The 16,500-nt window shown below is 44.9% G+C and overlaps 3 protein-coding genes across 8 annotated transcripts in view; 2 read left to right on the top strand and 1 right to left on the bottom strand.

Moving 5' to 3' along the window:
• The first annotated feature begins 2,115 nt into the window (after positions 1-2,115).
• On the top strand, positions 2,116-4,233 carry LOC135399762 (sodium- and chloride-dependent glycine transporter 2-like). Its single transcript, XM_064631495.1, has one exon. It carries the CDS (start codon positions 2,252-2,254, stop codon positions 4,184-4,186), a length of 1,935 nt encoding a protein of 644 aa, XP_064487565.1. The 5' UTR covers positions 2,116-2,251; the 3' UTR covers positions 4,187-4,233.
• A 3,643-nt stretch (positions 4,234-7,876) lies between these two features.
• On the bottom strand, positions 7,877-12,039 carry LOC135400753 (guided entry of tail-anchored proteins factor 1-like). Of its 2 annotated transcripts, none has more exons than XM_064632649.1 (5): positions 11,758-12,039; positions 10,650-10,815; positions 10,520-10,587; positions 8,690-8,804; positions 7,877-8,062 (listed from the first exon to the last, which is right to left on the bottom strand). In XM_064632649.1, exons 1-5 carry the CDS (start codon positions 11,854-11,856, stop codon positions 7,992-7,994), a joined length of 519 nt encoding a protein of 172 aa, XP_064488719.1. In that variant the 5' UTR covers positions 11,857-12,039; the 3' UTR covers positions 7,877-7,991. The 2 variants fall into 2 exon arrangements, with proteins under 2 accessions (XP_064488719.1, XP_064488718.1); XM_064632648.1 differs by lacking the exon at positions 11,758-12,039 and adding an exon at positions 11,288-11,649.
• A 132-nt stretch (positions 12,040-12,171) lies between these two features.
• Positions 12,172-16,500, top strand: part of LOC135400751 (brefeldin A-inhibited guanine nucleotide-exchange protein 3-like) — a 65,096-nt gene continuing 60,767 nt past the window's right edge. For 3 of the 5 annotated variants that reach the window (XM_064632645.1, XM_064632646.1, XM_064632641.1), the window contains exons 1-6: positions 12,172-12,310; positions 12,367-12,598; positions 12,674-12,725; positions 12,970-13,051; positions 15,083-15,217; positions 15,892-16,086. In XM_064632645.1, coding sequence (XP_064488715.1) covers positions 12,514-12,598; positions 12,674-12,725; positions 12,970-13,051; positions 15,083-15,217; positions 15,892-16,086 — 549 coding nt within the window. In that variant the 5' untranslated portion in view covers positions 12,172-12,310; positions 12,367-12,513. The remainder of the gene's footprint in view (positions 12,311-12,366; positions 12,599-12,673; positions 12,726-12,969; positions 13,052-15,082; positions 15,218-15,891; positions 16,087-16,500) is intronic. The other 2 variants (XM_064632644.1, XM_064632642.1) reach the window with 2 other exon arrangements.

The following is a 16,500-nucleotide window of genomic DNA, read 5'->3' as shown; positions in this document are numbered from 1 at the left end:
TTTGTGTCAGTGCTGTTAGACGGAAAATCGGAGTCTGCGCCGCTTTGAACTGCGTCGACTTGTGCTATCGGAAAGGTGGTTTCGATTCCCCATCACTCGACGCGTCAAGGTCATCCCCATGGCAGTAAGCACCCAGTATGCAATGCGTGCGCAAGGAGCACTAGGATCCCCCGAAACCGTCTAGAGCCTATTCTCTGTGCACATACTTTGCCTACCCTAATGACGGTTTGGTTTGTTTCGTCTTCTAAATATGTGATTTGATGTTCGAATATGCTACGCGCTCTAATCGAGATACTTTTGTAGGGCTAGAATACTACACTAGCGCAAGGCGTCGCGAGCTCAGGAACAAAGACCGTTGCACTTCAGAGGGCCTTGAAGGCTTTGACTTTGACTCGAGGGACTGGAGTGACCCTCTGGCCAGGTGAATCATCATGGGGTCCAGATAGGCCACCAGTGCCGAAAGTAGTCTCTCTTTCCTGTGCTCTTGACGCGCTGGTTTCGGTTACGGCTCATTTGCATGGCAGGATTTCGCGAAGGATAGATATCTCAAAGGAACGTGCTCATTTAAGGATAAAAAAGAAAAGAAATCCGGGCTCAGAAAACAGCGTTTATTTTATTTAGTCCATGAAAAGAAGGTGCCTCAAGGATTCTATGCGCGAAATTTCAATCGTGTTGATGAACGCTGTGCATTTCTGTCAATTTTTGAAGATCTGCGGAGCCTCCACAAGTTTCGATGACGTAAGGAGCGGGTTACGTAATCATAAGCCCACAAATTACAATGATGTCATGTTCTGGAGAGGGCACTCGTCTCCTAGCAACGACGCCGGCGTCCGGGGGAGCGTCACGTGGTGGAGAAGTCACGTGACGCTGATTGAAAGAGGGGAAAATGGGAGAGATGTCTTCTCGCTTCTTGTTTTTCTCGAAGGTCGGAGGGTTCGGAAGATACGTCACGTGGGGCTCCGCAACAAGTGAGCCCCCCGGAAGACGCGAATGGCAGCAACGCTGCCAGATGAGAGCTGGGCGCTCCGTCGGAGTCTAACATGACGTCACATTTCTCAAAAATAAAAATAATTGCCTCTAGCTTTCGTGTCACGTAGAGCCAAAATATTTTGCAGGAATGTTAATTGAGACAAGAAGATTTCGGTAACATAACTTTGGTACGATTCTGAAGACACGAGATTTAGTCCGTAGCGACTTGCTTCAATTCTGCTATCGCACATGTCCTCAAGCACCTCTAATTAGAAAGGTAATCATGAATGTTAGGTAATTAGTCATCAAGTAGTTATACCGGCTGACTTGGTACACACAGGATCGACGAAGGCATACCTTGAGCTTGAGGGAACGATAACACACGAAGAAGTAGACAAGACTTCTTCGTGTGTTATCGTTCCCTCAAGCTCAAGGTATGCCTTCGTCGAACCTTCACCACCTCGCTTGCCTGCTCACCCTTATTTCATCACACACACAGGATGTCCGCCTTGCCGTATAACCGCCCTGCAAAAACTGCACATGTGCTGTGCTCTCACAGTTTTACCTTCTACGTAGAATTTACGTTTTTTCTATCGCCTACGTTGCCGACACTAAAGGAATTTCATGTAACGCTTTTTTTTTACGTTCTACAGTTTGGTGTAGGACTTAATTAATTAATAACGCCATTAATAGAATGTAAAACGTTAACTCGATTAATAACATGAAATAAATCGAATGGATTAGAAGTCACCCCAATTCCACGCCCAAAACCTTGAGGGCCTCTCCAACTGAGAGAACACTTCCCTAAACGTTTATGTGAAAACCTATGCATCTATAATGTATTCTCACGCTGATATGGAAATGAGAGACTGAAGGAAACAGTGACCCTCACATCAGAGCGTCACACGTAGAAACCACTTCTTCGCTATTATGCGGAAGCTAATGTGTCCACATGTGTCCAGATATGCTTCCAAAGCGAATGTGTGGAATAAATGTGTCCAATAATGATAATAACAAAAAGACGCTGTATAGTAATTTGTTGACCATGCACGCTATATCGAACGTCACCATCGCCTTGTAGTCGAACCCGGTTGCCATTGTCTCGTTGTTTCCCGCCTGCACGATGGGCTTCAACATCATCATGATCATCATCACGCTCTCGTCATCATCGTTAGCTCGCGCTGGGCCCCACCTAGAATGAGGCTGTAACGAGTGTCAGCATACATTCATTCGTCTATGCACCTCGTCCCATCTCACCACCAGTCAAACCGTAATCCTGATCATGGAGGACAAGACAGAGCCAGCCATAGCTGAATACAGAAGAGATTTTCGCCACGAATTGCTTGCGCTGAAAAGCAAGAACGACGTTCAACCGTGGCAGCATTGGGCGTTCATTCTTTCCTGCCTCGGAACATCTGTAGGCTTCGGCAGCTTCTGGCGGTTCCCTGCACTGGCGCACGAACATGGCAGTGGGACCTTCATCATATGCTACATCATCATGGTGGTCGTCGTGGCAATGCCAATCTACAAGCTCGAGCTAGGATTGGCTCAATTCAGCGGCCGCAATATCATATCAATTTGGAAATGCTTTCCGCTAGGAAAAGGTATAGGCATGTCATTCTGCTACGCTGCCGTCATCGTCAGCGTTTACATGTCCGTTATCCTCGCGTACTTGATTTCGTACTTGTTCTATAGCATGACGGGCAAGAAGCTCGAGTGGGCAGAATGCAACCCTAGCTGGAGAAACGATACCGGTTGCTATAGCACTAGAGACGCACCGAGGCTATGTACGGCAAAGCGCGCCCTTGCCGAAGGTGCAGACAAACTCAATCTCTCGGTACCGACGGTCCTTTCTATCATGTCGAATGTCTCTTGCATCAATGCTACACAGAGTGCTGCAGAAATTTACTTCTACAAAAGGATTCTGGGACTGAGCAAGTCCATCACTACGTTGGGAGAGTTCAGGATTGAGCTAGCGGTGGCCGTTGCAGTCGTGTGGATACTGACGTATGTCTGCGTTACCAGGAGAGACCCACGATTCGGATACATCGTTTTCATCACGGTGCCTATTCCCATCGCCATCAACGAGATCTTTCTCGGGAGCGCTTTCACGCTAACGGGAGCTTCTCTGGGAGTCGACTATCTTACCAAACTCGACCTGCATACTTTTCTCGATCCACTCGTTTGGGTCAGGGCTTGCCAGCAGGCGCTGTTTTCGTTTGGACTTGGAATGGGCACTGCAGCGTATCTCGGCAGTCGAAACAGCTTTTTTGATCGCTCATATTCAGCTGATAGATTTGTGGCCGCGAACACGGTTATTGCCAGCATAACCAGTACGCTCATCGCCTTCTGTACCCTGGGGCACTTCGCGGGCACGAAAGGCACTTCGGTGCCGGACATGCGAAGACCTAGCCAGGCAGTCCCATTCATAACGTCCTCCGCTATGCTCACGACACTCGGATTTCCCAAAATTGCAGCCGCTGTATTCTTCGGAACACTTGCGTTGTTCATGTTCATTGCCCAACTGTGCTTGGTCGCGTCCCTGTTACATTCTTTTCGGGAGCTTACCGCGATCTCGCACGATCGTTTCCCGTTCTTTGCAATGGCCTACTGCATGTTGGCTTTCGTGTTCACGTTGCCGTTAACGATGCAGAACGGGTTTTATGTCATCAACCTGTTGGACACCTATGTGGGCGGGAATATGCTTCCGATCATCACGACGTACGAAGTGGTCGCACTGTGCTGGGTATACGGGAGCCACAACGTATGCAGGGACTTCGAGTTCCTCACAGGACGGCGTCCAGGAGGCCTGATGGTGTTCTGCTGGAAGTTCGTCTCTCCTATCGTACTCCTGGCGGTCTCGTCTTACTCTGCATTCGCAAAGACAAGTAGCCTTCGCATGGCTCTCTACGAGTACCCTTTATGGGCGAGCGTCATTGGATGGCTTATGGTGGGCGTCGGCATAGCCATAATTGGTGCAACTTACTGGACGGTTTACACCGAGAACGGGAAACTCGTGAGGAACACAGTGAGCCCCCGCGAAGACTGGGGACCCAAAGACACACATTTGCTAAGCGTGTACAAGAAATATGTGGTCACTGTGCGACATTCGCTGATTGTGCGCGGTGGTCCCGCGAGAGCAACCATGGAGAAGACAACAGCTGGAGGAAAACATTCAGAAGTTACAGGAAGTGGGGATGGGTCCTTAGCGAAGTGAAGACATTTCGCGTAAATCACGACGATGATTAAAATGAAAATTCTATACGAATAAGACTTCTGTTCGGGTGCCTGGCGTTGCACGACGCCAATAAACAATGATTCATAGCATTCTTTATTTTATCTTATGGAGGCGTGGTGAGAAGAGGTGATGTCATGGAAGCATAGGGACATGAAAAAAACTGAATGGCACCTGCCGGAAAAGCTTCCGACCTATCGTAGACATTGCATGCACCATTTTGGGCATCAGAGTTACGGAACGAATACTTTCCCACAATCAGGTCACTACAATCATTGTCAGTACGGCCCCAGGAGGCCCATTATCGCATAATGCAAGAATGCATAACTGGCCGCAAATTAACTCTGATAATCCACAGCAGCTCGCAGATGCTGCATTGAATATAGTCTGGAACCCATTGTTGTACCCAAGACGGACGCTGCAGGCGACAGTGCGATTTTTTAAATAGGAACAACCTTATTTTAATGATTGGTACTCCTTGCCTTTTAATAGGAGTGAAACACAGCACTGCGGTAAAATCTATTTTGCGCGAATGCACCATTGTCATGTTCATTTATGACGTTAAACATGCACTTGCCATTCAAGTGGGGCAACACTGAAATCGTGGGCAGGTTCGTAGAAACAAAAGGACAAAACAACACTTAGGGCTAAAGAGAAAGGAAGTCGCTTTCCACATTCCCGCTTTTGAAAACGAGCCACAGCGAACAGGGGCAGGCTGTACCATATGGTTAATAGAAAACAGAACATAAGCATTTTACGTGTGCTAATCTTGCTTTATACTGTTAGACTTTTAGCTCGTTGTTGTTATTATTATTTGACTGCTGCAACTTATACCTCAGTTCGTGCTTCCAATAAGACTTGGCGATGTTCACCTAGTGCTGAAAACATTTCCACAGTAGTGCGCTATTGCATAACCTTCAATAGCATATATGTACGCGTTTACTCGGACGAGATGGTGCACGAGTCCTCTTGACAACCGGTATAGGATATGGACTTTGAATGTATTCTCGCTTAGCCCTGAGAGATCCCTGCGCTTCGGGGGACCCTTCCAGTAGCTGTGGCAATGCAATGTGCACGAGCACGCACCCAGTGCATTGCCAGAGCCAAGTACAGTGTACTGGATGGGTCCCTCGAAGCGCAGGGATTCCTCAGGGCTGACCGAGAATACGGCGGTAAGTCACGTGTTTTCTTTCCGCGAGTATTTAATGCGGTTTTTACATAAACACGCACTCCTTTTCCATATACTCGTACGTCGTCAGCGACACTTCATTTCGAAACGTGATCAGTGTGCAACCGAAAGTGTAATGGGAGCAGGCATAATATATTTTTTAGATTTGTGATTGTGGGTGGGTTTGGCCGGCGACTTTTTAACTTGTCTCTAATTGACATTGTTGTTCTAAACAACAACGTGTGCCACTTCTTAGAATGTGCGTCTTTCGCCTGATAACTGAAAAAAATGTACGAGAGTTCCCGCGGGCCCCAGTCACTTCTGAAAGTCGTCTGCTCGCCGGTACACTAGCACGCGTGAAACCAGACAATTTCTACATCCAATCACGACCCTTCCCGCAGGGCGACGTAGCCGTTCATATTATTGCCAACACAGATCGCGGTATGCTCTGCAATCTTTATCAATTTCATTCGGTTATTTAATAACTGTGATGTGCTTTGTCGGGTAAATTCGCACTATTCCATCTTCAACAAAGGACAATCGAATGGTACACTTTATGAGAGGGGAAGGGGTACGAGACCGTCCCTTTAAACATGGCATCGTTCACCGTAGATTCTATTCTGAGTTCGCCGGCAACTGGTCGCTTCAGAAAAGTCACAAGCCTGTCCGAATTGTGAGTTTTTATTAATGTGATAGCATTATTGGGCCACCTTCTCGAAAAGTATTGTGATCTGCGCAGAAAACTCAGTTCGGACGATAGATGGCGCCACGGGAACCGTGGGCGCTGGAAAGCTTATGGTAGGGTATTCAACGTGTCTCCTCCCCTTTTCGCGTATACGCTCTGCAAGTAACCGAGCGTTCTGCGCATATCTTCTCTCGCGGTTACTCCACTCGGGAAGCCCAATTGGCTACGGCGGCGCCCTCCATCTTCCCTCTCACTGCCTCCTCTCATGCGCAGAGACGCACTTGCACAGCGTATGCAGGGTTCCTTCCGCACGCGGCTAGGGGTGCTTATAGTAAAGCCGGTGAAGCATAGCACCGGGTGTGTTTGCTAGGAAGTGAGGTTATCGCGGGGCAGCTACGGATATTGGAATGCTACATTATATTACATCTTGCAAGCGAGAAAGCCTGGAGAGCGACATCCTGCTTCGGCGTCTGCTGCGGCTACTGCTGACATGACATCAGACAGTCTTTTCTTGGAATTCCCATGTTGGTTGCCGTTGTGTATGCATTGCAGTAAATTCAGTTAGGCGTGTCCTCATCCCCACAGGTTTCATGTGAACGCTTGAGATCATTAAAATCAATGGCTCTCGAAATACGCATTTAAGCTGTCATCAGCTGTTTCTATGCGTATGCTAAACCATGTACACAACGAAGAAGAGACAAACAAACAAACTTATCATCTTCGGGTTACACTGTAATTCTCTTCGAATCCTATAACTATTACTTTTTAAAGGGGCAATAAACAGGTATACGAGTTGCACTTTTTTTAAATGCATTGTGATACTTTGCCGACAGTGAACGTTTCGAAAAAATAGTTGTCGCAAAAAGGTAAATAATGGCTCCAATCTGACTGAATATTCACTGCACTCTTTCGCCCTCATGCCCCGCCCTGCGATGTCCTGGTGACAATGGCGACGCATCATTTTGACGGTGCGCATCATCAGCCTGTTAGAATGCGGGACGCTTATACATTAATTTTTTTTGTAATATTGAGAAGTGAGGTCAATTCTAAATGTATTCCAGCTGTCAAATCCAAGATAGCTAGTTCAAACCATACCAAAAACCCTCAATATTTTATTTCACATGTGCACTATGCTTTCAGTGCTATATAGCTCCGCGATGTTCCTGTAACTGGTTCCCTCACGAGCTGCAGTCAGTGGGATCCGTCATTGGCTAGGAGAACGAAATCTCTCCCACCTCCAGCGCCTAGAATTCGGTGTTGCTATACGTTGAAACATGGTGACGTGACTCCGTTCCAAGGATAAGGAGAGACTTGCGTGGGTTATGCTCTGTGAATGGCATTGTTTCAAGTTAAAGACGCTCCCTAGAAGCAAAAGAATTTCATATTTGGATATCGTGAGCTATGTTCTTTCACTGAGCATAATAACTGGAGAATGTTTGACCTGTTTTGTGTCCCTTTAAGCGTAATGTACTGAAATCTCGCATTTCTCATGACTTGTTCCATTCACAGAGTTATGGTAAGAGAGTACAACAAGCACCTTTTGTTAACTGCTTTGCCTCTGCCAAGCCCATCTAGTCTTGAATAACCTCTCTTCATGTCCATAACCAACAACTCCTAAGCACTGGAATTTTTGTCGCATGCTTGGTCTGCGCTAGGCCACAACAACAGCACAACTGGGCTTCAAGCGGCCTGCAAGCTGCGGGTTCCTGACTCCTGACCCAAATGAACTTCAGCAGTGAAAGTGTTGAAAACGTTTTTTCTGTCACTAGGTGACAAACGCTTGCGTATTTCGGTCCATAGAGAATTAAAAAAGACTGCATCGGAGACATAGTTATATTTGTGGCACACGTGCAATAGACATATCTTGCATTACAAAATTGTACACAAATTGCACAGGGAAAGAATGTACAAACTAGCATCTCTTCAATGCTGAGCTACAAATTCTTCACCATGAGTCTTCCTACTGAAGCAGAGATGAGCAGCCATGGTGTCAATCCAATGCCCCCTGGATCAAGAAACGAAAATTCATACCTTGAGACGTGCACGTGCAGTAAGCAGGGGCTGTAGATGTCACAAGCAATGGGGGTCCTCACAAGTGAGAAATAGTACAGCTACCATCACAAAATCGGGTTTTCGATTGCCCTTAACTGAGCTACACTGGGGCATAGGAACATATATGTATACTTCATTTCAGAATTTATTTTTATTACCCATACTTTGGTATGTCGTGCTGGTGCTTGTACTTTTTATCCCCCATGATTAAGTGCCATGGACAAGATGAGCTTGTTGGTGGTTACCAGACTAAAAAACGCCACGATTATTTGATTTTAGCCAATTTGAGTACTGGAGCTCTCTGCATCCAGTAGAAGTTTTCCTCGGTTTCTGGTTCTTATATTGACTCGCACCCTCAATATCCTAAGGAAACGCTGAAAACATCTCCGCCGAGCTTTTCACGGTGCTGTTGATGCCAGTAATCATAACTGTCTGACAACTAACAGTGCAGTGTACACTCCAGGGCTGGACCATGATGTTACAATAACTCAGAAGACCGGAGAGATTCTCAACCTCCACTCCGATAATGGAGGCGACCAATTTTACGCGTACTCCACAAGATGGTGTGGCAAAGCCGAACCTGGATAATCTGCTGAAGGGGCAAGCCAGGACGACAATGGTGAGAGCCAGCCTTCAGGAAGGACCACGATTGGTTGACTCCGGTAATTCCAGAGGAGGTACACCACTGTCATGGCCTAAAATAGAAACAGTAATACGAATGAGACACAACAGAAACAAAACAGAATAACCTCTGTCACACAAAACAATACTGTGTACCCCTAGAACATCCGATAGTGAGCACAGAAGCATTGTACAATGCAGGTCTCACTCTGTCTGCGTTCTCCCAGTGTGGAGCAGTGACTGTTGTTTATCTTAGTAGCAGATTTACAACTGTACTTACAGTTCAGAAACATAAGCCAGCTACATCCAGTAAAATATTCACATACTACCCATTCCATTACCAAGCATAAGAATGATGGACAATTATACAGACGTAACAGTGAGACAACATCACGGTTGGTTATACGGTCTAAATCGGGTTAACTTTGATCCTTGCTCGAGCAGAAGCCTTCCACAAATATTAAAACCAACTGAACATGTGGAACTTAGGAACTCCCATTGGGTCCATTTCAGGGGTGTCTCATCTGGTAGTGATTTTGGTGGTCTGAAACCTCAAGGCTTGTGTGTCAAGACGGAATCTGTGTATCCACTAACATGCATTCAGAACCCACTGAAGGTGAGTCTCCAGCGCACGACTATTGACCTGACGTCATGATCCCATTGTGCCCTGCCCTGGAAGATGTAGGTCTGACCTTTATTGCGTTCTGTAACTGCAAGCTACAATGTTGAGAGGACACACCGTCAGAGAGATGTGTGTGAAGACCTGACATGCAGGATGTGTATGCATTTGCTTCAAATGTAGGACGACTATGTACGTATGTATTTGAAACACACACAAAAAAGAGGCAATATATAATGTTTACATATCTGAGTTCAAACTTTCTTCATTTAGTTTTTATTTCATTAAACAACCATGAATAAGGCCCAAGGGACTGCAAAATAGCAGCTGCAGTGCTGCTTGATGAGGGCACGTCCCCACGCTTTTACAGCGACAATCACAACACTATATAAATCAACTATCGGAGGCCACACATTACATGCAAATAAAAATTACATTATATTGGTAAAAAAAAAATCAAAAGAGAGAAAGGCAGAAACACATCCCTTAAAATACATGTCATGACCCAAACATTGCTCTTAACGATCTTATTGAAATACAGGTGAGGTCGATACCCCTTCTAATGTAGCTATTTAAACTCGCACAGATGTTGTGGTAAATTGACTGCTGCCCATAATTTGTGCGTGAGCGAGGCATATTCCAATAAACAGCCCGACATGTTCTTTGCGTTGTATGAGAGTGCAGTTTGAATAAGGATAATGTTATTAGGTTTGTTTGTTTGTTTGCTTATATATATGCCCTAAGACAAATGTATTAGTAGTACTGATAAATATTCATAACCTTTAGTTCTAAAAATAAATGTGCAGTGTTATCCCTAAAGAGTACGGCAGCGATCAGCCTAACAACACATTTTTGCAGCATGAACAGGCAATTTAAATTTTTTATCTTTAATACATCCTGCACAACCATATCAAGGAAGCAAAATGGCTACAAAAGCTCTACATGCAAAGTACGTGGTAAAATGCGAATGGAAATGCCTGTGGAAATGTGCCAAATTTGGACCCGTATTAGATAATTGCACAAATATTACAGAAAGCACTTTGATAGCAGCTAGACATTTTATCACATATTCTCTAAAGTGCTCCGCATAATTGAGAACGGAAGACAGATTTCTTATGTGCCTCACTGCCCCACCGGGGTATTCCACACTACAAATAATCATTCACTTACAACGAGAGCATAGAGAGCTGCTGTGGCTGCCAGTCGGACCTTGAATGTGTAAGTTGTTTTGAGTTGTGCTGAAATGAAACAAACATATTCAGTGGTCACACTGAAGCATGCAAAGCTGTTGTACACCCACCTTGATGAGTAATTTCTTCTGACATCTTATTTATTTTGCGCTGAATTTTGGCATATTTGGCAAATTCATCCACAATGCTTATTCCACCCAGTTCTGCCTTCAAGTCACAGACCTGTCTTCGCAAGTTTGACTCCATTTCAGATTCTTGAGATATGATCTGCAAAACCTGCAACCAAGCAAAGACATAGTGGATATGCTATTCAACATCACAGATACGACAGAGCAAGGCAACTAGGCTGAAACACTGGCTCTAAACCGGTGATGTAAAAATGTTATTGAGGCACCAGAATGTCTGATGCATAGTAGCTACAGCAAGAATTGTAATGAAATATCATGTAATTATCATGTAACCGCCTAGCTAAAGGCTTTGCTGAAAGCTTGCTGTGGCATTCAGGCTCTACATCTCTACGTGCTTTCCCCACAGTTGAGGCACATGAACGACTGATGGATGTTTGGAGTGGTGTTAAGAGGAGAGAATCATTTGGAGGGCATTATCTAGTGTCCACATGAAATTCATGGAAGTCGGTACTGGCCAACAGTGCAACAGCAGCACACAGGACTAATCCGACATGGCACAGCAACCTATCCAGTGTCACTATAATCCTGCAGCAAACCTTCATCTTGAATGGTATAGATACCAGATAATGGGATAGGCGACCAAACATGAAGGAATCCCTGTTGAGAAGTGTTGGTGATCCAAACACGGCGTGCGAAGAGTAGACTGTCTGCAAAGCGCTGTATGATCTGAGAAAGTGATGTATCCGCTGTTGATGCATTGTAAGCATACGCCCTTCATTATGTGCACCGGTGCCGTTCCAGAACTGCTACAGTAAATGCGCTAATGCAATATGTAGCGCGTGAACGCTCTGTGAAACGTCAATGAAATTACAGAAGCAAAAGGAGCAGCTCAGTTTGCAATGCGGCGACGCTAAATGAAACGTGAACTAAACGCCAAACTTCCGCTCAGCGAGTTGGCGTTCCGCGAGGGCTGCAGGTGAGTGACGCTGCTGAGAAGCCGCAGAAACAACAACGATGAAGACAATTTCATTTTCATGCAAGTATTACGAAGCCAGTTTCGCAAAACCAACGATTTCAAGAAGAAACTTACCACTCTCACGACTAGTGGTATGAAGGCTGTAAACATGCCGCAAAACGTAACAAACCAAAAAAAGAGGTAGCTCTCTTCTTGGTCGACATCTGGTTCCATTTTAGCAGGCGGTTACACATTAACCATGTCATACACACAACCACAGATCAAAGGTAGAATACAGCTTTCCCGACGCTAGCTAGAGCGTCTCCGTTGCTCCGCGTTGCTAACGGCGACGATGATGACCGTGATGACGGTGATGACGACGACAAGAAAGGGATAAAATACAATTCTAAGTTCGTAATTCATGTGATTCATCCCGTGTGGTGTGGAATTCGGACTTGAGTTATTTTCTGACCCAAACGATTTAACTTGCACCATAATTCATATTGTCGTACCTACCCACCTGCCCACCTACAATTTGAGGCGCCACAAGTTTCCTGTTTCGGTTCGCGAGCTCCTACAGCTGTTGTCTGCTATGTTGCGCCTATGTAGTCCATATTTTGATGACTAGTCAAGTAAATACACCTTTTGCGGAGGGCACGTTGATCTAAGCAGAGGATAAGCGGTGCAGGTAAGACACCCCCCACAACTTTACACGTCACTTGGTCGATTTTTCGCCTATAACAGGTGTTTTTCTGTAACCGACGCAAGCTCGGATCAAATTTTCAGAAGGTTTGGTACGCCATGGTACGTGGTTTTTCATTCCCGTACACGAAGGTTAAAAGTATTGCGGTATCGCAGCACATAGTTCATTAGCTACCATACAAACTCGACATGGAAGACATCCTAAATAAAATCCTAAAAGAGTCGTCCACGAATAAGCAACCGGCGCTTCGACAGGCATGTCAGGATGCGCAAGGTATATATCTTCTTTCACCAGTGTTTTGCAACAAGAAGTTCACCTTGTTCTAAACATTCCGTTTGACCCTCACAGAGATACTGGCCAGCCAACATGCTCTCATACGAAATCCACCGTATGAAGTGAGGTAATAAATTTCTTTTTTTCCCCTTTCGACAAGTGCAGCGCAGTTCATGATGAGGCAAAATGGAAAACAGGCTCGACTATAGAGGGTGGTGGGGGGGTCCGGATTTCCTGCCCCCCCCCCCCTTCTCAATTTCTGTTGTCTGCTTCAATTGGTCCTAGCTATAGTCATGCACTGTGCTGTCCAAGGCCTGGATCTGCCCTGGTGGAAAGAGCACCGTTTTAATACTGCTGCTTCTCTATTGCAGGCAAAAATGCTTTGATGCACTGCAATTAGCATTGGAATCAAAAGAAAAGAAATTAGTTTCATTGTCCTTATGTGGAATACAGGTAAGCAACTATTACCGTAGGATCAGAAACACTAGAGAAATCATGTATATTGTTTCAAGTATGTGCACAGAAATGGATAACCATTACGGCACAAGGTCGTGCTAGGTAGCAGCACGACGTAACCCTCAGAGAGCGTGTGTTGATGGCTTGTTGGTGGCGCGTTAGTGCTTGTGTGATGCTGAAATTGCTGGAAAAAGTGCAGATATAAAATTTCGGGGAACCCTCTTTCCGTCGTAGGTGTGCACGAGGTTTTGGGTGCAGAATTTGGTGGCTTAATTTGGTTGATTAATCTTATTATCCCAATTACACTGATTATTCAAGTCGTTCGATTAATTAAAAATGAAATGAAACATGAATTTGACCCTACACCATATATCGTAATGCCAAAACGTTACATGAAATTTCTTAAAGAGGTTGTGACACTTTGATGGATGTGGTTTACATCATCCACATATTGCATTGCACACAAGAATATTGAGGAAAAAATAATTGTTTTTCTATGCGTCGCACTTAGCCAGATATGACCAACCCTTGAGCACACTTAGTCGCCAAGCTCTGACATCAGAGCTCCAGCTATTTCCATGGGTAGTCGCAAACACGTGACCTCTCTCGCGCTTCGTTACTGACGGAGACGCCTTTTGTGATGTCAGAGTCGCATGAGCTTTCATATTCGCAGTGCTGGTTTTCTATGCGGCTATGGTTTTCTTTGCCGTAAAACTTGCAATGCGGGTTAACATCGATTCAAATAATTGCATTTTACATTTATCCAGAATAACTTGAGACGGTGTGTCATAACCTCTTTAAGCGTTAACCAAATTCGGTGTCAGAAAGAAACAATTATGTGTAGATGGCTGGAATCCTCAGTATCTTGCCGTAAACTAAATTTTTGCCTCCAGTGGGTCCAGTTGGTCCAGTGGGTTTACAGGCAGGTGCTGGCATGTTCCGAAAAGGGGTTGGTAACTCCTCAGGAAGAACTGATCACGAAACTTAATTAATTGATCTTCCCTAATTAATTAGTTTTGCACAATGAAAAAAATATGGAAACTATGATACCGTAATTTCACGCGTATTAGCTGCGGCTTATGCGCAATTCTTTTTTCTCAAGGGCGCTCTCCGGCTTATCCACCGGTGCGGCTTATCTGATGACTATTTTTTCCCGGTATTTTCTCCATACTCCGGTTTTAATGAAAGGGCCAACAGTGTCTCTGGAACAGCACTGCCCTGCCGATGCACGAACAGTGCGTAACAGGGACGGGTCCACATTAGAGTATATTGATTTTCCTGGTGCGTTCCCCCAAGCAGCTTTAACGGAAGTGGTGACAGTGATTCATGTCTTCTGGAAGATGACCCATCAGTCCATGAAAAACGCCCAACAAGGGCACAATCCGATCTCGGTAGAACTCTGGAGCTGACCTCCTTTGTTGTACACTATGCCGACCCCATGGTATGGACCACAGGGTTTATGGCCTTCTCTATGGTCTCCTTTGTCGCAGAAATCAGTCGTCCCGTATTGCCCGCGGCTTATCTGCCAGAAAATTTTGAAAATGTTCCTAAAAATGCGTCCTGCGGCTTATACGGATGAAATTACGGTACATGACCGCTAACAACATTCAGTCGGTTTCAGTCATGTGGAGCACTCAGACTTTTCCAATATCTTGGTGGACGTTAGTGAGAAAACCCTGTACAGCACATACTGGGATTGACCCGCTCTCTCAGCTGTTACCTGTGACAAACTGGAAGATTCATTGTTAGCCAGATGCAGTTTGATGTTGCCACAGCATCAGTATTGAACGGGGCAATAATGTAGAAAACTACATCCATTGTATACACTTCACCAATCAGACTTCCCTTTAGCTTGTAGTTTTTTATTTTCATTTTTTCCTTCAGTCTAGAAAACCTGCAACCCTACTAATTGTAACTTGGGGAAGACTTGGTGCTTCGTGCATTGATGCGATTTTTTTGCCACTATCCTCTCGTTTCATTCTGTTTAGTGCGAGCTATCACAACCAGTTTAATTGTTTCTCTACACAGCAACTTCTCAAGGAGAAGCTTTTCAATCCAAATTTTGAATCTGAAAATGAAGAACTCTGGCTTCCGAATCAACTAACAAGGAGCATTGCATCTATTGTTTCTCAACATGAAGATGTTCAACTGGAAGGCCTTAAGGTCAGTTCCAAGTTATAACTTGCATGAGCACTTGGTACGGGACGGTATATGATATCAAACACAAAATGCTTGCATCTGCACTTCTGTCTCCGCCTCTTCAGCTATTGCCAACCATGTGCCTTCCCAGCTATGAGGGACACGTACGTATGCCCATGAAAATCAACATGGTTTTGACAAAATGTACTCTTCCAAACGTAGAGCGGCAATTCCAGGTATTTTGGTGAAGCATTCAGCCGACTGAGAGAAACGTGCAAAATGCGCGTAAACCTCGAAATAGCTTTGGTTCATAATGAAACACTTGCGGCAAACAAAAAACATATGAACAGGGTATCAAAAATAATGTGTCGATGTCAACGCGTATATTTCTTAGCCATTTCTTAGAATGCCAGTGGCCACAGCTCTAGAGGCAGAGTCTGATGAGAGCACTAAAAGCCTTAAAAGCACTTCTAAAATTTTTGGACACCATAGGACTTCGGCACTCACTGTGAGGCGACTCGTTATTCCGTTTCACTAAATTACCGCCAGCAGTGGGGCAGAGTATCGCGCCTGACGATGAAGCTCCCCGATCGTCATCATTCAAATAAAGTTGTTGTCAGTCTCCTTAAAAATTTCCAAATACTGTTTTTTTTGCGTGTATTTTACATATTCTGATTATTTTCAAAATGTGATTTCAGCTAATCCTGCAGTGCACGTGCTCAAATGGCTGGTATCTCTCTCAAAATGGTGTGCAAGGAATCCTGCTACTGTGTATAGGTATCTACGGAGCAACAACATCTGTGCCAGTGCGCACGGCGGCTCTCGCAACTGCTGGGCAGACTGTACAGTCGTATGTGTCATTCATTATGGAAGCCAGTGAAGATGCAGAGGAGGTATGTTGAAAGACGTCCAAAACGGCAGCTTTGCTAAAAGGTTCAGCTACGCTGAACAGGGTAATTCCATAATGCATTTCAAGCTTTGATAGTTACAATGAATACATTTGGGACAAATATTGTATATTGGACTGTTCGCTCGCAGAAAGACAGTGATGGTGATGGAAAATTGAGATGAACAAAGTCACAGATAAAATGTGTTGTTGCTTGGTGCGTATATGTATGTATCAAATAGTTGCAAAGTCTGACACATTCTTTTATTACTGCAGCGTAGTTTATTACGTCTTGTAGCCAGACCGATATTTCTGCCTTGAAAAAGGGCAGCTGGAGAACATTCCTATGCATACGCACCTATAAAATATGCATTATCAACAGACTTGATGGTCAGGTCTGTGGTTGCTTCTCATGAACTAA

The sequence above is a fragment of the Ornithodoros turicata genome, chromosome 7, assembly GCF_037126465.1.
Source record: "Ornithodoros turicata isolate Travis chromosome 7, ASM3712646v1, whole genome shotgun sequence".
NCBI lineage: Eukaryota > Metazoa > Arthropoda > Arachnida > Ixodida > Argasidae > Ornithodoros > Ornithodoros turicata.
This window is presented reverse-complemented; position numbering and strand designations above follow the sequence as displayed.

What these genes read in the sequence shown, in the direction of transcription:
- LOC135399762 (XM_064631495.1), top strand. Translation starts at nt 2,252, where the DNA reads ATGGAGGACAAGACAGAGCCAGCCATAGCTGAATACAGAAGAGATTTT.
- LOC135400753 (XM_064632648.1), bottom strand. Translation starts at nt 11,434, where the DNA reads ATGCTTACAATGCATCAACAGCGGATACATCACTTTCTCAGATCATAC. An exon ending in CAGCTCTCTATGCTCTCGTT is followed by an intron (nt 8,805 to 10,519) that starts GTAAGTGAATGA and finishes TTTCTATTTTAG; the next exon opens with GCCATGACAGTGGTGTACCT. An exon ending in CCCTTCAGCAGATTATCCAG is followed by an intron (nt 8,063 to 8,689) that starts GTTCGGCTTTGC and finishes TTCTTGATCCAG; the next exon opens with GGGGCATTGGATTGACACCA.